A 22,673-nucleotide genomic window follows, 5' to 3' on the forward strand; every position below is an offset into this window, starting at 1 on the left:
CGTGGACGTGCTCCTGGCTGACCGCTGTCTGGGGCATAGGAAATTCCAGGTCAGAAGAACACTGGCTGTTCCAGCTGAGAGCCAAGCCCTGGAGGTACTGAACGGATCATTAAGAGGGATGTGAAACTTGTTCAGCCAGTCTGAGACCTTATTTCCCTTTGGCAGCATGGTCATCAGTAGATTCCTCTGGCTGTTTATTTCTAGGGGCCTTACTTCCCTGCTCCAGTCCTAAGGAACAAAACCATGCCATGATCCAAGAAGATTTGGCATTGAATTATGAAATTAGCAGTTAACATATATTAAGTATTGACAAATTCTTTACCAAATGGCTGTGCTCCTGACCAGTTCAGCCGCACTTTGGCAGGGGGATATAAATACCTGGTGGGCTCGAATGTCTTATTTTGTTGGAGATAAGATCATAGAAAGACAGGACCAGCCTTATGGAAAGTTTCAAAGAACTTGACGCTTCATTTCCCGCCCATCCCTCCTTCAGGACATTTGGAACCTTCCTTTCTAAACCTCTTCCTCAACATCTACTGCTCTCAAGACATTTTCCAATACTTGGCTGCATAAACTGCAGTTTACTAGATAATTATTAGGTGAGGACACGTCAAAAAATAGTATGGCTCTTTTATTAATATCTTATTTAAAATGTCCTAATTATGGGATAGAATCAGCTCAATGCTTTCTACTGTTTTTCTCTATCTTTCACTAAGAAGTTAAATCCATTGCTAGGAACTAAATTACTTTTGTTTTCTTTCCCCACAAGGCAACCCACATCTATCAAAAGTTTTAATTCTCAGTTGCTTGTTAGTGACTTTTGCAGTATTTGCTTTTTTAAAAAAACAAAGAGTCTGCTTTCTTTTTAGAATGTATTTGAAATTCTCTACCACCTCCTTATTAGTATCCTACAGCTACCTTCTCATGACATTCATCTTTTCTATTCAGGCAGCAGAGGCTTTTCCATACTCCTGCCCTTGTCTTAGCTGTGATTCATCATTTTTACGTACATTCACGGTTCTGCGCAATTTCTTCCTCTTTGCCCTCAGTTCTGTTGCCTGTGTGTAGAGTCACACTGGATTGCTTGATGTGTTTGTTCTGGAATGGAGTATGGAAATGTAAATCTTAAATCTGGTTTGTTTCCTTTTGTTTTTAACTGCACATTGGTTCACAGGACTTTTGAGACGATTCTTATTGGTTAAATAAATGAAGTTGGTATGTCTATGTAGGCTTTTTATTTCACGGAAAGAATATCTTGTCTGTCAAATTGTAATAATATTGTCAAATGCTACTGGGAAAATGGGGACATTATAATCCATCACACTTGATATTAAAGGAGCAATTTATGTCATAAAAATGAGCTTTCTAAATGTGCCAGACTGAGCATGATGTTAACCAAACAGAAATTCGAAAATCATAGAGAGAGGGTAACCAAAGGCTTCCCATAATAAGTAGTTCTACAAGCTTTTGTGATTTAGCTCTCAATCTTTGCCACCTTATCTGAAAAATAGTACAGAAATGTCTATGGTTACATTTCCTGAAGACAACTTCTAAGCCATTCCTATACCAAAATCAACCCGTACATCTAATTTCCTTTAATTGTGTAAAAATAAGCTAATTCAAGATATTTTATAAAGAAAGTTCTGTTGTCTCCATCCCATCAGTTGATTGTGATTATTGTGTATTATAGGCATCAGAAACTTGAATATTTTTCTTATGCTTGATCAAAACATTTCCGATGACTATTGCCCAACTGTAGTTCATTAATCTAAAATGTTTGCAACATTTTTTTAATTAAGAATCTAGAAAGCAAAACAATTTTGGTATATAAATTATTTTATTTTACAGTAAAACCCAAAACCGTTCACATAGTGAAGCCAGAAACTCATTGGTGGCAGAGAATTTTTTAGAAATAAAAGGTGTGAAAATCCAAGTCTCGCTATCAACAGTCCTAGTCCACTTCTGAGAAATGTGCCTGAATCTGGGTCTCAGCTCTACAGGTTGCATTTAGGATCCATGTCATACACAGCAAAGTTATTCAGGACGTCAGTCTCACCAAATAAATAGTTATTTAGACACTGCATTTAATTCATTGAGCAGCTATTGGGTAACGCAAGATTAGTCAACATGACTAATATGTTTTATTAGATTTGGCACATGTGACTATGGAGTAGCTATGCTGCAGAACTTCTATGGGCCTGTTTGCTTGCAGCTGGATTATACTGGGGTTTATGGAAGCTGCTCTTCCCCCCTTGGGATGGGGGGGGAGCAGGACTCAAACTGGATCCAAATACCTTTCCCTCTAACTCAGGGAATTGCCCAAGGAAACCAGTCCCCTATGAGCAGTCCTGAACTTTGTATTTTGTGTCATGGAGAAACCAAAGTCTGAGCTGGCAGAGGGCACGTTCTTTGTATTTGTTTTTAATAGGTGTAGATGACACAGAGTCAGTAATTGCTGTCCCTTCTGTTTGCAGACTTTCTCCTCAGCTGAGAGACACACTCACATTCACACAACACCCACGGCACAGTTCGGTATTTTATAACACTGGCAGATGTTGAAAACAAGCACAGCTCATCTGAATTCTTTCCAGACACCCTTTGCTGTGTTCTGGAAAGTGCCTTGGTGCCCGCACAGCCAGCTGCAAACCTCCTTTCAGTTGCACAAGGTGTAGGTCTTGATTTTCATTTGTAAGGAACCGAGCATTTCTCAACAGGGGCGTGTCTGAACCGGCCATTGGGCTTTGACACAATCTGCCATGGAAAAGCCTGGATGCTCTGCCAGCATCACAAAGAGAGAAGGAAAAGGCAAATGTGTTTCAGTTTAGGCAGGAACCAGGGGGAAGAATTACTTTTGAGGAAGTTACAATAAATTGAAGAGGTCGTTCAAATGGTATTTGGAGCAGTTTCATGAGCTTGATCTGTTCGTAGCTGTGGTGCAGGAAGGGAAAAAAAAAATCGTATCATTTGCTACCATGAAACGAGCACGGGCTTTATTCCCGTATTAACCATTCAGGCCCCTATTCAAAACTTTTAAGTGCTTTGTAAGTGGTGCCATTAGGTCTGAAGAGGGAGGAGAACATTTGTCTGAAGAGAACGGGGTAGTTATGGATTCATAGATCCCAAAGCTGAGGCAGATGGCTCAGACTAAGTCTCCACCCGGCAGGGAGCTGCCTCCCTCCTGAGCCCAGGGACAGTGTCCAGCCCGGGGTTAACACAGCACCCACCACCTGCCTCTGCTGCTTGTTCCGCTGGGATCTTCCTTCTCCTCATTATAAGGCAATTGTGGAGAAGACCCCCACACGTCTCAGTTTTCAGATAATCTGGTTTCAGTTTAAATCTGTAGCTCTTTGAATGCTTCTCCCCTCTCCAACCCCCCCTGCATACGGTCATTTCCCCGCTCGTAAGGTATCGGGCACAAACTGAGGCGCTTCTGAGGAGTCTTTCTGAGAAAGAATTTATATCTGTTAGTGCACATGTAGTTACTTGGGGGTTGTAACTTTTTTTTCTGTGCTGTTTCCCAGGTTACAATCTGAACTTTTCAAAGGTAGTAATTCATATGGTGTATTTTACCAGCATCCTTGTGTATCCAAGGGCAAGTTCTTACACCACTGTTTCACATCGGCCGCTCTTGCTGAATTGTTCGTCCATCGGGGCTGCACGAGATTTAGGGGTACTTACTACTTTTCACCTTCTGGAGCTGAATATTTTCCACACTGAATACATTCATTCATTTAAGACGAAGCACCGCTAACTTCTCCAGTAACAACCTTAATTCCACAGTGATTTCCCAATGGAAACTATTTTGAGATCGTTGGTCGGTTCCTAAACTTTGAGTGGGGTGATGCTGCCTAACACTCATGTTTTGATGAGAGTAACGTAATACTTCAGATGATAATTAAGTGCCAAGCACTTAAATAATTCTAGGTGCATGTATATTATAATCCGTATCAACTCTCTTTTTCAATTACTGCCTCCCTCAAATAACAAAACTCGCTTTTCATAAAACCGTGCTGATGTGAATTCTTTATTTGATTCTTTTCTTCATTTGAGTCCTGTATCAGCTTTTGCAGTATTTGGCCCAGGATGGCTGGTAGCGCTGCCTGGCACATAGTAACCCTGTTCATTCCCTGGCTTATGGAATAATCCGTCATAAATTTATCACGTTTGGACTCTTCCGGGGTTTCTTCTGGTAAACCTCAAGACTTAATTTCTTTTCAGTAAGACGGGTCTCTCTGCCTGCCTCAGAAGCACGTGGTGCCAGCAAAGCCCACAATGGTGGCACTAAGAAAGTGGAACGGTTTTCAAAATTAGTTTACGCCCTCTCAAGGAAAAAGAATTAAAAAATCTGAAGAAAGCAATATCCTGCAGACTAAGAATATGCTTATTCTATCAAATATAGCTTTTATAATAATTGTTTTGCTATGTTTATAGTGATTTTTTATTTTGTCAAAGTAACTTGTACTCAGAAACAATAAGAAACTATGCCCTGAAATTGCTGAGTCCGACATCAAAGGCGGTGTAATTTTTGATGAAAACCAGTGGGTTTGCCAATTAATTTCTTTGCCTGCCCTGCCCATACTGACTCTCCTCTGAAGAATTCAAAACTCTTAAAAAAGACACCGCACTCCATAACGCAGCGCTACCTTGCTGGGAAGGCTGGAAGGGGTTGTGGCTTTCCCATGAGCAACTCGCTGTAGGTGCAGGAGATGTTTCTACATCACCTGGGAGGGGAGTAGCTGGCAGCTTTTCTGTCTGTCATCTCCACTCTGAGTTGCAAACTTCCCTCTGGTGCGCCAGGAAGGCAGCGAGGACTGTAATTTAAGCAGATGATAGAAGAGATCAGGGAACTGATCCGCATTGAAGCATCCAGAAGGCCATCTGAAGCCAACTGAAACATGAGGTCCTGGGCACCATCTCTTCACCTCTCCTTCCCCCCGAGAAAGGCTCGACCCTACGTGTTGCTGTCACAGAATCCCTGGAGTCACTGGGAATCGCAAGGTGTCTTCTGCCTCCTGCCTCCTTTCTGTGACTCTCACATTAAGAAGGTGAACTGTGTATTACCATTTTTGGGTTTATGCTAATACTTACAGCCATCAAAAAGCTTGCCCTCAATGTAACTGAAAAAAGCGAGCACAGTGCAGGGTTTTATCAGACACGATCATAAGAAGAGATGTTAGGACCCTCTTTCTTCTCTATTTAAATGACTAGTTGAGTGACAATAACTTTTGATAGACACTGCTTTTGATCACATGCTTTCTGTAGTTTTAATTTTAAGCATGTCCACACTGGATGAATTATCATATCTTGTGTGTGAATACCTAACAGTTTCATGAACTCACAACTTGGCTGAATTCCCAGAAACCTTTGAGACAGTCATATGGGAATGGTACTGATTTTGCTATCTGATTAGGAAGCTTACAAACTCGGTGTGTGTCATCTTGGAAGCCATGTTAGCAATAATAAAAAAAAATTTAGAAACCATCTATGTAGTTTTTTCCTTTTACTTTGATCAATACACTTTTAAACACTCTGGATGATCCAGCTATTCGTAGGCAAGTACATTCCTTCAAACACAAGAACCCATATGTATATATATGTGTGTGTATATATACTTACACATTATATATGCATTTTCAAAGGGAGAATGAAGGGCGTCAGGAGGCTGAGTTATCAGATATTAAAGCTCTGATTCACAAACTCCCCAGGGAGACTTTGATAAGTCAAACCAGATCCTTTACTCCTTCCTGATTTATCCAAGCAATATGGGAAGATCAATGAGGGTATGACTGTCGGGGGGCTCTGTGTGTGTGTGTCTGAATATTCAAAATGATCCCTTCTCTAGGATTACTTCACAGAGAAATCTCATCTCTCAAGTGCTCCGATTAAAATACACAAGTTAAACTCACAAATTACTTAGTACCTCACCTTGTATTGGGTTACTGTGTTCCATACCGAAATACAAGGTTTTAAGCAAAAGGCTTCTGTCATTTGCCCCCCACTTTGGTTTGTCTAATCTTAAATATATTGCCCCATTTTGCCAACCATGTCAGAATTAGTATCTTTCCATTTGATTAATTATTGTTACAGTATTACTTTAAAAAAACAAGTAATAGGTTTTTATGACAATAAACAATTTTTTTTTGCAGCCTTATAAATGTTTTCCCGGCCAGACAACCACAGGAGAGAATCCCTTTTATATATACTATCTTCTATAAATACTATTAATCTTACTCTGTGTTGGTCATTAAATAGCCATTTTGTAGCTGATAATCTATATCTTAGACAAAGACTACCCGTTACACAAACACTGTGGGAAAAGAATTGGTAAGAAAATGGAAGACTAAATAAGGCCTTGAATAGCTTTATTGAAATCTGTATAAATAAACATGCGCATTTCAAATGTAAACCCAAGTGAACTCAAGTGCAGACAAAATTTTAACCTCTGTCATGCAGGAGGTTAGTTTACATTTAAAAAAAAAACAACCTCAAAGCAGCTTTAAAATACCAGGATGAAACACCAGTTTTAATATCAAGGTATAAAGCAAAGCCATGTCCAACATACCTCATTTATATCCTGGTCAAATGCAATTTTTTAAACTTTTTAATGCTAACATAAATAAATAATTTACCAAAATGTGCACTCACAGAGTGAACTTTTATTTACAATACACAATTTATAACCTATTGTATTTGATTAGTTCAAGTGAAGAACATCATACTTTTTGCTTTTTTCTTTTTTTTTTTTTTAAATTATTGGTTTGAACAGTGGGACACGAAGTAATTCTCCAGGTAGTAGATATGTGAAGCGTGCCCCTGCACTGAAGAGCCCCTCTCAAAGGCAGTATTGTATACAAATCAACAATACATTCTTCCAACTAGATCAAAGGGAAAGCAGCAAATTAAAAAATGTTTCAAACTGTCACACTTATTTTGGCATCCTGGACCCCTGAACATAGTGAACTCAAATCCAATTTGAAGTTTGTATGCCTTATACACTGTACAGGTTCTGACTTGAACATGCAAATGCCAATTCCCTTATAATGAGTTACCTTTTCAGAGACGCGGTAAGGCTGTGGTGAATTCCATCAGGAACACACAAAGAAAATTGCCAGGCCCACCTTTAAAGTCCTTTTGTTCTTAAACAATTTAAAGGCAGGTTATATTGAAAAAATTCTCATCTAAGCCCGATACACAGTCATTACTCATTACTATGGATACAGAATACTATTAACTCTGACCCTATTACAGAGTAGTTTGCAAGCTGTCAAACTACAAAAACTGGGGAGAGAGAACTTACAGCACAATTTTAAATTTTGGACTTGACACCAGATTAAAATTATGCATGTCTTATAAGCAAGATAACAGGAATTATGTCTGCAGAGTAGATTCCAACAAGCAACAAAGGATACTTACATTTAATTGATAAAACTTTCTGTTAATGCAGCATGAAATCCAGAACCTGTTCCACAGCAGCAGTAAGATGAACATAATATTCTGGATGCTCAACTATATCACAAAAGGTTAAAACACCTTTTCAAGCTATTTCTTCTATTGTGACCGAATTAAAAAAAAGAAAATGTAATTCATTTTTCGGGAGAAACAAAAATTTGCTCTTTCAAGAAAACTACTGCTTATATATTTACGACATTTTTACTTGTAGTCTGTGTGACAGCCTAAGGAACATGTACATATTCATCCAGAAACGAGACTTGGCAGTAGTATTCTTGCAGTACTAAGAAAATAAATGTCAGAAGTCCACAGATTTAACATTTTAGTTATTAACTCACATCCAAAACAAAAGAAAACATAATCCATCAGAACAGCAGCAGAAAACTTAAAAGGGGTTTATTTGTGATTTCCTATATATAGCTTGTGAATACAAGACTGTAAATGCATTAGAGACAATTTCTGTTTAAGTTTTTATTGTTTCACTTCAAGTACTGCACATGTTAAAATGTAATAAAGATTTACATTCTGTTATCTGAAATTCCCCATCTCAGATTTTTATTCTTAATTTGGTGGGCAATTTCACTCTTTCAATAGGTATCCCCGGGGAAAAAGTCTCTTTTATGGCTTCTAGTTCTTCCATTAGTTGGTGTGCATACAATTCTCATTTTCTATATCGTTATCGTTTTCGTTGCTGTCTTCATCACTTTCTAATGGGATGCCTGTGGCAGCTGAAGCACCTTGTTTGGTTTCCCGGTCAAGAGGGAAAAAGCCAGTTCCACTGATGGTGTCCTGTCTCTGGTAGAAGAGCACATACGCTGCTTTGGACTGTAAAAGAGACAAGTGTCATGTGCTCGTGAGGCTCCTGACAAAACGGTCACAACTCAAGTGATCCCATTTTTTTATCCTCCCAAGTCTACAAGGTAAAATTACAAAGAAATCCAAAGCTTTCATGTAAGTTATTTTTGCACGTTGGAGCAAACCACTGTCGTTTTGTACTGTCCTTTGAATGAACACATACTACTACCTACGAATTTACTGCCAGGTTCATGATTTACTCTTCATTTTTCTTCCCTCAAGAAGAAAACATCATCAACAGTCCCAATTTTAGAAACATAAAAGGTACTTGCCACTATTTGGTCCTCACATGCAGTGGACACACTACTGTCATCAAAGTAGTACCATTTTCCATCATCCTTATTTTTTGCAAAAGCAGTATCTAGGACAAAAAAGTACAATGACTGAGGACTTTGTATCTTTGTAGATGTAATAGAAGCAGTTGCTAGAGTCTGTTACTGTCAAACACTTGACATTTAACTAACTAAAACCTATTATTACTATTTGACTCATACTGTCACACTTTTTTTTTTTTTTTAAGGAAAGAAAGCTTAACCAGTAGCATCCCCCTTCTAAAGAGAAAAGACAGTCAAAATAAAATCCCTCAGTCACTTTCTCATTTTTCTTTGTTCTTTCAAGGAGATGCACGTGTACAAAACTACAGACAAATAAGACAAAGTCAGCTGTAAGAGTACAGTAGCTTTTATGGGGCTCTTATGTTTTCTCTTTTCACAATATGCATGGCTAGAAGTATGAAAGAACCTAAAATTATCCTTGAAAGCTCATTTCAAATAGATTTTTGTGCTAGAATACGTGTGAAACCATTTCAAGGTAACGAAAATATTGTCCTTCGGCCATTAAAAAATGACATTGATTCAAAGTGATCAGTACTTAAATCAAAATAAAGATGGAAAGGAAGCTGACACACAGACTGATGATATTTGAAATGAACTTACAATGCCCTCCTCCCATTCCTCCATAGTGGTTGGATACAGCAATCAAGTTGTAGCGGCAAGGCCCTGCATTGGGATTAATAAGGAACTCTGACATGTCCAAGTCACTGTTTAAAAAAAACAAACCAAACACACATACAAAAAGAAACAAAACACAAAAAAACAACCAAAAGAAAGTCACGTTAATAATATTTTTAGCCATTTCACATTTTGGTGGTCTTTTAGCCCTTTATTCCCCACAAAAAACACACACACCAGACTACACTGACAGTGCATTTCTTTCTCTCTGTGAGGAGTGGAACAGGAACCAGTAATCTTAGCCAAAACTATTAATAGAGTTCTTTCATACTTATCTACTATTATTATTTTTCCAAGTTCATACTTTTCACCTACAAGCATTTTGTCATTGGTATTTATTGGATCCACACACAGAAGCTGGGAACAAAACCATTTTAGGTAATTGCTGGATAAAACATGCCCCAGTCATGTAAATTTTTACACTTCTAGCAGCAAGATATCGATGTTTCTTACTTTATTGGAAAGTCAACCAATGTATCCAACTTGTCCCTCATGTATCTGCTGTAGGAAAAGCGCTTTAGATGAACTACCAGTACAGGGGGCAGTGACCACAAGTCTAATTTCTTGGTAGCCTGCTGATGTTCTTTACAGTTTGGACAATACCTAAAAGAAAAAAAAAATACCAATTTTAAGTAACTGCAGTCCATGTATATGTTAAAATACATTACCATAGAGAAAGCCAGTAATAGGGGATTAACTGAATAGCAAAAGATGAAACACACACAAGTTCCATCTTCTGCCACTGATACCCTTTCCAGTTTAATGTGAGGTGCTAGTGTACAAGCATGCTCATAGTGAAGGTCAATAGCATTTTAAACACAAAATTAACACCCCCCAACACAGGATTCTTGTCTTCTACGTTAGTCCCTGTATCTTTAGTTAAAACACAGCTTTCTCACATTTTATGAAAAAAGACGAAGCATTATGAAAATACTTCAGGAAAACTGACTATATAAAAAGCCATAAATAACAGACAACTGTGGTTCTTCCAAGTTTCAATTTCCAAATTTGTCCATCTCACCTACCACTAAAACCAGGTAACAGTGACTACTGGAACCTGAAAAAACTCCTTACTAAAAAAACTTGCCTTCTTAGTAGGCAAGTACTAAACAGGCTGTGACATATACTTCTGTTCCCTGCAATGCACACTTGAATCTTTCAAGAACTAAGGCTCAGGGAGGAAGGTAAGCAAGAACAACGTGTGGAAGCAACTCTTCTGTGGTCAGTGCACACTCTACATCGTGGTATCTAACTAGTAAAGATCTAGGGAAAAAAACGAGGGATGAGCCTTAATTTAAAAAGACTGCACAGGTGTCTTTGCATAGCAACATCAGAAGAAAACAAAAAATTAGGAGAACTGTAAGGGCAGGCTGTAATTGAAAAACTGTTTTTCCAGTTGGCTTAGAATATCTGGAATACAAATAGCACTGGAATAGGGAGGATGATCTCTTGTAGATTAGACCCGTGGAGACCCAACAATTGAAGAAAGAACATGATTAATGACCTCTGGTAAGATGTATCTAGTAGCAACTGCTTGACTTCAGCAGTAATTGTATTTTGTAGTTTAAATACTCTGCTTAAAATGTGCTGCAAAAATGGAAGCGCTTCACGGCACCTGAGTTATATGGTATCTCAGTCTGTCCAGCTCTGTGTAATCTAGCTAACCCAGAAAAAAAATGGAAATTTGTAAGTCAGCCCCCTCCTCTGCCCAAATAAAGGAGAATCTCTGGTGACAAAATTTAGAAGTCTCCAAAACTTTTAAGTATTCACAAAAGAAAGAGTGGCAAACCCTCTTTTCAAACTTAGTTCTGAGCTTTGGGTATTGATTCTTATCTGCTAGAAAATTCCTGGGGAAGGACCTTACAGGAACATCCTATAGTTGTGAATATTCACGTATGATTCCAAATCATAATTTGGAGGAACCATGAATCAGAATAAATGTTTCTGCCAAAAATTTAATGGTTGGAATATGAATCTGAGGTTCTACTCACTACAGACATCCCTTATCCCACAAACCCTTTGTTTAAGCGCATTCCTACTTCATGTATCAATGCAAGTTATATACTTGTGTGAAAAAACTTCAGTATACACCCACCTTTCTAATATCAGAAAGGAGTATTTGTTTAAACCACTGCATTGGAGTTAGCACAGTAACACTGATTCACTCTGGATCACGGCCCACAGACTAGAATATCTTATGGCTCTGCCTTCTTCCTAATTCTGAATGCTTTAGTTGTCTCCCATACAAATATAACCTCCTCTGCATGGTAACAATTTTAGTGAAGCAATGGATCAAAATAGAAAAAATTTTGAGAATTTTCAACTACGTTTGAAATGACAAGATTCGAAATACCATTAAGAAATCAAATAGCTATTTCTGTTAATGTTCAAATGTGCTTTTGATTACTTTTTGAGAAATACACCATGGAATATAATTTTAATTTTTTGTCCTTACCATGGGTCTTCAGCACCTAGTTTTTCCTTTGTTGTGAACAGCTCAATGCAGTCTTTTAATTTCACAAAAGGCTTTTTGGGAGGCTTATATTCCACACTTTCATGTTTTTCAAAATCCTAAAGAGAAGTATTTCTTGAGTTAAGAGAACAAATGAAACAAAACTCATTTTAGTGATGTCGTCTTACTACAAACAGTAACTACAAAGCTCCTATATATGGAAAAACTGATCAGAAACCATTCAAGCAAAAAGTTTTTCACAGCTTCAGATTTACTTCCAAATTAGAAAGCCTCAGATTTGCTTATTACTTAGATGTGTAAATGAAGTTTATTTATGACAACATATTTACTACAAATAATGTGGGGGAAAAAAAGTATGTACTCGCTTTTTCTTTGGAAGACTTAAAAACTCTTATGTCACATTAATTAAGCTGTGTTTTTCACATTAAAGTTTTATTAGTGCTGCAAAGTGGAGTGACATAAACAGCTTACCTCTGCTGCACTATCATCAAAATATCTCTTCTTCATCTCAGGATCCCAATCCAAAGCAAGGAAAGATCTTTCTAAGATTAAAAATATGTTTTCTCTTAATATTATTTCTTGCTTTACATGAAATTGTATTAACTTTGGGCACTCTTCAAAATGAATTAAACAACGCTAGCATGAATTTAAGATGAAAAATTGACACACAAACAATTTTTCATTTCTAAGAGTTAATTACAGTAGCTAATTATTTATACAGAATTTACTATTGGAAAAAAAAGTATATCTAATAGCACACAGAGAGAATGAAACACTATTCTATGGAATTGGAGTCAGAAAAAAGTATCAGAATGAAACGTTTCCCCTGACTTACCATCAAGCCTGGGTTGCCTATCATCAAATCTAATGTGCCTGGTATCATCTTTGATGTAGTTTATGTCAGTATTCCCTAAATTATTGAACTGGAATGTAAACAAGCGCTTTTTGTGTCCCGTGAGTGGTTGCCCTTTGCAAGTATCCTCGGTACATAATCCATTTTCAGAGTCATTGTCACCTCCAACTGAGTCTTCTGACTGGCTGTTTTCATTCTCTGAAGGAAGTTCCTGATCCTGGCTGGACTCATCATCTTGTTCATCTGTTTCCATTTCACCTGAAACCATTGGAAGAATGAGGAAGAAATGAGATAGAGTAACAATAACTGAAAGACACTACAGAATTAACTTCAGCTTCAAATTGAATACAAAATACTAAAGTTTAGATATTCCAGTCTTACTTGGAGATCCTTCTTCATGTATTCCATTTGGGCCATTACCATTGATACCATGGTCCTTACAGCAATGTAGGGATCCTTCAGTGTCTTCACTTTCAGTACAAGTTTTTACATATCGGCTAAAAACAACAAATTAAAGCAACAGTTAGAATTAAGGGATTTTACATACTTAGAGTGTTCAAGCCAGATAGTTGAACAGTTACAGCAAATCCAGCACTCCTTCCTGATTTACTGAGAATTAATAGTTTGTTTTATTGCCTAACATGTCTGCTGTTACAGGCACACCTGACATTGTGCTCGTCTATGATCTTACATTCTTGGCAGTTACCTGATTTTATACAACTTGATTCTTGGTATTAGTCTCTGTCCAGAAATCACTTCTTTAACTGTTTCTTAATTGTATTTTTTACTCGAAAAAATATAGGGGTTCACTTACAGAAAAAGTTACATCAACAGAAAATGAAGCATAAATTGAAATTAGAGGTTATACGATTTTAATTTCTTCCGCATAATGACACATATTATAGTCTAGTTTCAGAAAGTGTCTACCATGTAGTTTCACAACATAAATTAGTATACAAACTCATACAGTAGATACAGGAGGTATAACTATAGCAGAATAACTGGCAGAACATTTCCATTTTACCAAGCCCTAACAAAAAGTTATATATACAGCAGAATTAATTCCCCTAAACTGACAATACAGATTGACTCTCTACTTCTCAAATAATTTTTGGATGATGTCATGCTAACAAAAAAACCAAATTCAAATCCACGCTAGTTCACATCTAAATGGCTAAAATTTTAGATTTAATATATTTAACAGAAAGCAAATAAAAGACTAAGTACTCAAATTTAATCAGTTTGTTAGCAATGCATGTAAAAGTAAGTGCCTACTGATTCCAACTATTAGCAACATTCATAAGAAATGCGTTTTTCTTTAAACAATAACTTACCACATTCTTAGCAGCAGCAGGTTATACAGTTTATCTTCAGTATTGTTTCTAGGCACTGCTATGAGAAAAGGTTGACCAAACAGTGAAGAACCACTATGGCTGTAGCTAGTGTGCCTGCACTTTTCCCTTAAACAAACAGGAATTATAACTTGTTCTGTATCTTCTGTCCTGTTGATAGCAATTTCAAATCTAGAAGAAAACCAATCAGAAATACTTAGGATAACTGTCATTTAAAAGGCTACAAAGAGGCAAAATTAAAAAATAACCCCCCCTAAGATTTGTCTTTGCCTTATGTCTAGCTTTTAGTCTTTTGCAAATAACTAAAACTGCAAAGAGACATGAAGCGTGTTATCTGTACTTACACATAAATGTCATCACGTTCCATAATACTACTTAGATTTTCATCCATGCCAAATATCCTGTGGAACCTGTGATTGTATATATCAGTAACAATCATCTAAAAAGAAAATGGAATATACATCATTAAATCAGGTCCAATATGCACTAAAATGCTCGCTGTTATGCTTCATATAAGAAATCACTCTTACCTTATCTGCAGCAACACCAGACAAAGCTGACAAGGCTGTGCAAAGATCCAATATATTTCCAATTTTGGGAACAACTACTTTGTACTAAAAAAAATAAAATGTCACTTTAATTTCTTAAGAGAACAAACATGCATGAGGAAAAAAAACGAACAACTTATCACATATTCAGCATATTTCTTTCAGATTCTTGAACTTAAGGTGTAAAGTATGAAAATCAACTAACACAAACTCTTGACAGCTGCTAAAAATGTAGCAGTAATCTTCACAACTTTACTTATACAAACACACACACTTTGAATACTACATTTATTAGTTTATACAATGCTTTTTTAAAACGTTATTTTACTTTCTCCATAAAAAGACTAACAGCACCAATTACTTAGATTTATATTTCAACAGCACCTACTTAAATAAGTATTTAAATAATATGCATGCTATTGACTAGATTCTTAAATTTGGAATATAACACAAGTTGTTTATAAAGTATTCCTGGGGAAAAAAGCAATGGCAGGCAATGGGTAAAGACTGAATTCTAATTTCACATGCAGGGAGAGAGCCTGATGATTAACAGTCAAAGAAAACCCTTCTGTGGCTTCCCTTAGTGCAGTAAACCTGCAGTTTGTAATGAAACTCCACACAGAACTATTACCTGTTATTTGCATGATAAATAAAGACAGGATTAATTAAAAATAAGGTATTATAACTTCGTAATTAAATGCCAAGTACAGCATGTGTTTGGTATCTCCTTAAGTCTTATAGCTATTTAGACTCACAAAAGATCTACTGAGCCTGTACACTTCCCAAACTCTATTCACTCCTGCACAACCATCTCACATGTCACACAGGGTCATCTTCAACTACTGCATGTCCCTTGTGCAAACCTGTTCTCACAAATAATTAAATTTCTAGCAGGCTCATCTCCCATTAGTTAATACATGTCCCTTTATCTTTGACTTTCCTAACTCACATTGCCTTTGAGAACACCCCCTTGTCTCCCCACTTTCCTTCTTATACTCGTCTGATTTCAGGCTTTAAAGCCTTTTTGCATGTTTGCCTGACTGCCTGTGTCTTATTTATTTCACCTACCCCTGCTTAGCTCAGAAGGTACAGCTAGAACCATTTAATCATGAATTTGTTACCATAGCCTGTGTACATTGTTTCACAACATTCTAAGGTATGTAATACCACCCTTCCGAAAAAAGGCAAAGAGATACTCGTTACAAAGAAACCTCATCTGAATTTTTTTCTTTTGACTACTCAGTGATAGCACAGAACTCACAACTACCTGATATATTTGGTCATGGGGTTTTTTGCACCACTTATTGCCAGTACTTCCCTTTTGAGGCGAAGAAACTGAGAAATCAAGTCTGGATTAAGTAGTTTTAAAATTCTTTAAATATTTTTTTATATTTTTTATAACCATACAAATCCATTATAGCAACACTAAAAAAAAAAAAAAAAAAAAGGAGAGCATACATTTCAAACATTATGAAGCCTTATTAACACAAGCATGAAGAAATTACCAATACCTTCCTTGAAACTCAGAGAAACGTAGGAAGGTTTGTATAGTCTTCCTTGGATTTTGTAAGTGGGACTTCATACAAACCAAAAACTAAAGGTTGTTGGATTTGCTACTGTACTTCTAAATTTAAATATGTAAAGAAACTCAGGTTCATTGTTCATGCCACGTGAATCAGGAGCTTTGTACATAAACTAAGAGGCTTACCTGCATAGGCTTTGCGAGCGGATCCATTCTAACTAAATAAACTTCCAAAGTGCGTTCTTTTTTCATGGGTAATGGAAGTGTCAAGTAACAAAAGGGATCAAAGGTTACAGATATCTTAGCACATTCAGGACAAACTAGGGTGGACTTAAAAAGGCCGTGAAATATATCTACAATGATGGAATCATTTCTTTTTAAATGGTTTTCCCAGGCTTCTTCAGCAACGACCTGTAATTAAAGCACAACCTGGGTTATGACAAAGTAGTAGGAAATGAATAGTGAGAATTATTAGTAAGAGCACTCGATAGAACATTCTCAGTTACACCTAAACATAGAAATCTCAGTCCAAAGGACCCTGTAAGTTCTGTTACTACTATCAGGATCATAAGTTTAAAAATGTAGGCTTTTCCTAGGACACAGATTCTGTCAGTCTAATTACACAGTCTGAGAGAGACTTCAAGTGGCTTGGGGCAAGACATAAGCAAATAAAACTCAAAATTCCATCTGAAGTAACTCATACTCGTAACAAAAGAAGTTATCTGTATGCTTGTAGCTCAACGCTAGAAGAGTTTCCCTTAAGAAAGAGTACTGTAGAGAGACAGAACGCTGCATCCTGTAGATATAAGAATAAAAGAACAACAGAATAGAAATTATTTCTCCAACTGAACTCAGTACTGAATTGAAAATAAAGATCTTAAAGCCTTAACACCCTTCCACCCCGCAATTATCTCCCAAATAAACAGAAATTCACACAGGTACTTAAACAAGATCTCCATTTTACAACCTTGGCTAATTTTCTGAAATCTCTGCAAGAAAAGCAACACGTTACCAGTGTCCCAACCTTTCAGTGAACAATCATGTGGAGGTATCTTGCAATGTATAGCCTTGAATAAAATGAAAATGACTGACACTACCTTGTCTGGTCTCCCATCTGCATCCTTCAACTGAATGTAAGGCTTTTTCCTAATTCGATTCAAATCCTCATGTAATCCATCCAACAGAAAAGCCAGTAGCTCTTGACAATCCTGTTGCTGATAACCAGAAAATTGTGGGGCAAATCGTCCCACTTGTGTCTAAAAAACATAAATACAAACACTTCTGGTACCTTAATTAATTCCAAGATGCTGCAGCAGCAAGTTGAAAAGGTAAAACTTTATAAAGTTACAAAAACTTTTTAAGTTATAAAAGATAAGCTTTTCAATGGAGACAGGAAGCCAAAACTAATTCTCAGAGACCAAAGCACCGTTGATGCTTATTTAAATATACATCCAAGGGTTTTTAACAGTTAAATGAATGGACTGCATACCGATGAATATTACTTCAAATTCTTATTCTTGCATATTTCAAGTTTTGTATACTTAAACTACAAAACCGAAACTGACAATGTACATTCAGGTTAAATTTCCTACTGACCTTAAATGCTCTTGGGGTAACGTAGCTGTATTTTCCTGACCACATTTGCTTGATAAGCTCTGCATAAGATTTTGCTATTTCACCTCGCATTCCTAAAGGATTGTCAAAATTCAGCTCTTCTTGGTATTTATCATTGAGAAAGTATTCTGTAAGAGGAGGGGTGTTGCTCAGACACTGCAAATAGAAAGACAGAATTTTTAGAACAGTGGTTTGAACTAGTTCGAACAAAAAATGTTTCAACTTTGTTAAAGCAGCCACGAACAATACTTTTAACTGTAATGCCTAGTACCCACATGGAAGAAAAAAAAAAAAGAAAAAAAAAGTCTTTTCCAGAAACAAATAATGGTTTTAAACCAAGACTGGCTGCAGCTATCATTACAAGTTATGCACAGATAACATTTTTCAAAACCTTTAAGTCAGAATTTATTAGCCATAGTAGTCCAGCCAACCACATTGTGACAACACAATTTGTATTTAGGTTCAAAACAAACAAAAGAAAGTGGTTCTTGATACATGAACAGTAGGCTTTATGAAACTCCTTGCTGAAAGTTGTTATAGATGCACAAAGTTTACAGGGTCTCCGGGAGAGACTGCATAGGGACTTGGAAGAGAGAGCCAATAGGGCTTATTAAATCAAAATACACCACATTGAGAACAACGTGCAAGCAGAAAATAGTTGAAAATAGATTTTTTTTTGGAAGGGATGGGAGAGTGGGGAAGGTGAGGATGCTTGCACTGCTTCTCCTCTTCCAAGACATCTGCTTGTGGATGCTGTTGAAGACAGCAGTCTTGAATCAGAACTGGTGCAGCCCTTCCTATGTTCTTTTAAATTTTGTGAAGCTGTCTAGAGCTGAAATTAGTTCAAGGAAAGCAAGAGCCTTCGTTAAGACTGAGATAATGATTTATCCTCTGTACCAGTTTGTCTCTTCTGTCAGCACTTCAAGATAGCAGGATGTAATCATTGAAGCACGATTTACAATTTTAGGAAACCACTTTGAATTTGTGCGTGCTACTTCTCACATGCCTTTAAACAAAAGCTTTTTCATGATTTGGAAATGATCCCCATGCCATACCTTCACATACAGATTTAGAAAAGTTTCTTCATTAAATATTATAAGCTCTTCTGCATTCCTTCCTCTATTAAAGATTCCGAGACATGTCAAATATTTAATCAGTCTCATCTGCCCTCTTGGTAAACAAGAACAAAGACTAACTCCACATACATACGTAAGATGCAGTAATTGAGACTGGAAGAATTACAACTCTATTGAGTGGGGCAAAAAAAAGTTATTCCTATTTCTGCCTATCATCGCTTTGTAATATTACAAGGCAAAACCAGTCATAATGCTGCAGAGAGATGAGTTTCACACCCCTATTGCACTCCTTCCTTTCTCTCCCATCTCACCTGAAGTTTTCATGAGCTGTCAACACTGCACAAAAATCCTGATATTACAAGGCCCTTTTGGGCACTGAGGGTTGAATAAAGCTCATTTTTTCTCTTGCTACATGGCAAAGAGCTTCTATTCCTAGTAGTGGTGATCCCAAGCCCACCCTTACAGATACCCTCCCATACCTTACAGATCTCTGTTGTCAGTTCTGAACTGATCATTGCAGCTAAGAGGAGAAATACTTGGGTCTCTCAAATCCATACAGAAGCAACCAGAGTTTTCAGGAGAAACTAATGATAAATAAAGCTACACTTTAGGTAAAACTGCGTGTTCAGTCTAAGTGATGTGACAAATCCTACTGCCCAAAGAAGTCCTGTCCCTTCTCTGCTGACCCTCACCTGATAGCACAATAACACCTTACTAACCTGTCAAAAAACTATTTTGCCTCCCCACTTTTCTTCTGGATTACTTTTGGTCTGGTTTAGGAGATCAAATCAATTGAGCTGATCAGTTTGGTGTGAGGACAGCAAAGTCATTCAGATTTATGTGTCCTGTTCAACTTAGTAGTTTAGGGTTGTTTGTTTTAGAACACAGGCATAGGTAAACTAACAAGTATAGCCACAGATAAAGAATAATAGAAACCAAAAAAGCTTAAAAAATACAGTACAACTACAGAAAACAGTTTGTGAACTAAAGTAGTGACAGAACAGCACTTCATTTCAGGTACGGCAGTCTCCACAAGCTTCCTTTAACCAACAAAACTTGTGTGAAGTGCTCAGTCTCTGAACCTAAACTGGTCGTTTAGGTAAATGATCATGGGAGAAGACTGAACAGAATGTAGAAACTCCAAGACCAACTATGAGACAAACCACAGAAGAGAAGGATCAGTCTTCAGCATGACAAAGGTTAACACTGAAATTATACTTCCCCGTTACACGTTAATTACTTGGAAAAAAAATATTTTTCTGTAGCAGAGCAATCCACAGATAACAACTATTTATGTAATCACTATCAAAGGATTATAATCAACCTCCAAGAAAATTAGTAAAATAATATGACTGGATGGAACAATGTTTCCTGTAAGTATTGCGGTTCTTCAGCTGTCCTACTTAATAACAATTTTAAGTAAGGGACATTGACATTCCATATTTCAGTCTTCCGATAAAAGACCAAGAGCTGACTGAAAGAAAGATCCAATAGGAGAAAAAATTAATTACTTTAAGCGCTTTAGACAAAAGTAGGATAGCCCAGTATAGTGTCAGTCATGGTGAAAAGCGTTCAGCTAATACACCCCCTTAACTCAAACTAAGTAAACCTATGGCAACTGAAACAGAGCACTAAAAACTTAATTATTTCAGGTTTCGGTGAAAGATGTTATGTTTTGACTGGATATACTCACAGCCATAAGTAACTGTAGAGGGAATTTGGATCAGCTTTCTAAAGAAAGAAAACTGCTGAAATACCCCATTGCAAAGCTCTCAACACCCGTTGTTCCAAAGTCAGGCATACATAATCACACTGATGGAAAAAACAAAACTGAAAACGGAGCTGGGGGGAAGAAGTGTTTTCAATTAAAACATTTACTTTCATTCTTCTCCTTTTCTGAATCACAAAATTAAAACTTTGAAAACGCTCAGGTTTTCACTGCAAAAGGAAAAAAAATACAAACAAACCACTTTCCACAGAGCTCTAATCACTAGTATCCCACCAAAAAGGCAAAGCAATACTTTGGAAACATCCACAGGTGGCAGCACAGCAATGCTTCAAAAGATCCATATTATTCTATTTTTTTTTCAGCTTAGAACATAGCCATGTACATTAAGTGAACATGAATAAAACATCTACTTGCCAAATACCATTTTTGGGGTTTTTTTTTGCTTGATATGGCTTCAAACATTCATAATAATGTTTTCATAAAGTCCACAAGCTCCCTTTTATCTTTCCCGTTTTATTTAATGCTCAGATCTGCAAAAGCAGACATTCAGGCCTTAGGAATAAAAAAATCAAGCCTTAGGTGTTAGCAGAGAAGTAAATTAAAATTAGATACATGGAATACCCCTTCAAAAGAATCTGAAAAATCAATACAAAAGTTCCAATACAACCAAAATATGAAAGAATATTGAATTACTGCCTTTTAAAATACGAAACAGTCATAAGACAACAGCATCTGGGGGGAAATACAATGGAATCTTAACTTTCTTGGCCTTACTCCTACTCAGCTTGCAGCTGCTTGTGGTACCGCAGAGGATCTTAATGATCTCTTCACCATCTCCCCTCTAGTTGTCTTGAGCTTTGAAACACTGAAAACCCCTACTTGGACAAGCAAAAATCTCTTTACAATCATCACTTAGAAGGATGAAGAAGCAAGCCTAATCTTACCCATAGATGGAAGAACTGTTAGTGAAGTTGCAACAAAAGTTAAGAAACTGCCAGGACCATCACACTTCTACCTAGTAAAGTTACAGGACAAAAAACTTCAGACAAGTTTGTCAGACTGGGACAGCAAGATGTGCAACGAACTTGCCCTCTTCTTCAAGGAACACTGATAACAGTTCTGATGAAAACCATCTTCACTGCACATGAGATGAGAGCAAAGAGAAGCTGTCTGAGAAATGGTTTCTGAAGCAGAAATGGCTTTTATGTGAACACTAAGGGGCCTCAATGTTGTCAGGAAAAGACAAAGATCTGAGAAAATGGTAATCAGCAGGACAGTAGATAAATTAAACTCTGCTTCTGTTGAAGGAAACTACATTGTTTACATTCAGCACTGCCTGAATGGAAGGGATCAAAGCAGAGCTTTTGGAACAGAACATGAACAGAACTGGAAATTATTTCAGAGTTAAAACTCTGCAGTGGACTATTTTGTTTAAAGAAAACAGATTTATCGTGATGAACAACCCTGTGTTGACATAATTGTAACGGAGGACATCTGAGAAGGTAAATAATCTAAAATAGGTAATCAAAGCAGCTCAAAGAATCACAGAATAGTTGAGGTTGGAAGGCATCTCTGGAGATTGACTAGTCTAATCCCTTGCTCAAAGAAGGGTCACCTGAAGCAGGTTGCTTGGGATTGTGTCCAGTCAGGTTTTGAGCATCTCCAAGGGGACTGAGGCTCCCTGGAAAACCTGTTCCACTGTAAAAAAGAATTTCTCATATTTAAATGGAATTGCCTGTGCTTCAGCTTGTGCCCACTGCCTCTTCTCCTTTCAGTGGGCACCACTGAGAAGAGTTTGGCTCTGTTTTCTTTAGTCTCCCTCAGCAGGTATTTCTACATATTTACAAAATTGCCCTGGAGCCTTCTCTTCTCCAGGCTGAACAGTCCCAGCTCTCTCAGCCTCTCCACGTACGTCAGATGCTGCAACCTGAATTGATCACCTTTGTGGCCTCTCACTGGTCTTGCTCCAGTATGTCCCTGTCTCTCTGGTACCAGGGAGCCCAGAAGCAAACCCAGCACTCCAGGGGTGTTACCGTCCAGTGCTGCCTGGAGGGGAAGGATCACCCCCCTCAGTCTGCTCGCAACAATCTTCTCAGTGCAGCCCAGGAGGCTGTTGGCTGCCCTGGCCACAAGGTCACATTGCTGGCTCATGTGCAGCTTTTATTCCAGCAGGATGCCAGGTCTGCCAAGCG

At 37.4% G+C, this 22,673-nt stretch overlaps 1 protein-coding gene across 1 annotated transcript in view; it reads right to left on the reverse strand.

Moving 5' to 3' along the window:
- Nucleotides 1-6,345: 6,345 nt before the first annotated feature.
- Nucleotides 6,346-22,673, reverse strand: part of USP15 (ubiquitin specific peptidase 15) — a 65,607-nt gene continuing 49,279 nt past the window's right edge. The window contains exons 9-22 of the mRNA XM_014963918.1: nt 17,659-17,832; nt 17,160-17,318; nt 16,249-16,473; nt 14,523-14,606; nt 14,337-14,431; nt 13,975-14,163; nt 13,022-13,137; nt 12,623-12,898; nt 12,259-12,329; nt 11,770-11,885; nt 9,768-9,917; nt 9,240-9,343; nt 8,577-8,665; nt 6,346-8,274 (exon numbers count right to left, since the gene is read on the reverse strand). Of these exons, the coding sequence (XP_014819404.1) occupies nt 8,089-8,274; nt 8,577-8,665; nt 9,240-9,343; nt 9,768-9,917; nt 11,770-11,885; nt 12,259-12,329; nt 12,623-12,898; nt 13,022-13,137; nt 13,975-14,163; nt 14,337-14,431; nt 14,523-14,606; nt 16,249-16,473; nt 17,160-17,318; nt 17,659-17,832 (2,034 nt within the window). The 3' untranslated portion in view covers nt 6,346-8,088. The remainder of the gene's footprint in view (nt 8,275-8,576; nt 8,666-9,239; nt 9,344-9,767; nt 9,918-11,769; nt 11,886-12,258; nt 12,330-12,622; nt 12,899-13,021; nt 13,138-13,974; nt 14,164-14,336; nt 14,432-14,522; nt 14,607-16,248; nt 16,474-17,159; nt 17,319-17,658; nt 17,833-22,673) is intronic.

Source organism: Calidris pugnax, unplaced genomic scaffold, assembly GCF_001431845.1.
Source record: "Calidris pugnax isolate Ruff unplaced genomic scaffold, ASM143184v1 scaffold44, whole genome shotgun sequence".
In the NCBI taxonomy this organism is placed as follows: Eukaryota; Metazoa; Chordata; class Aves; order Charadriiformes; family Scolopacidae; genus Calidris; species Calidris pugnax.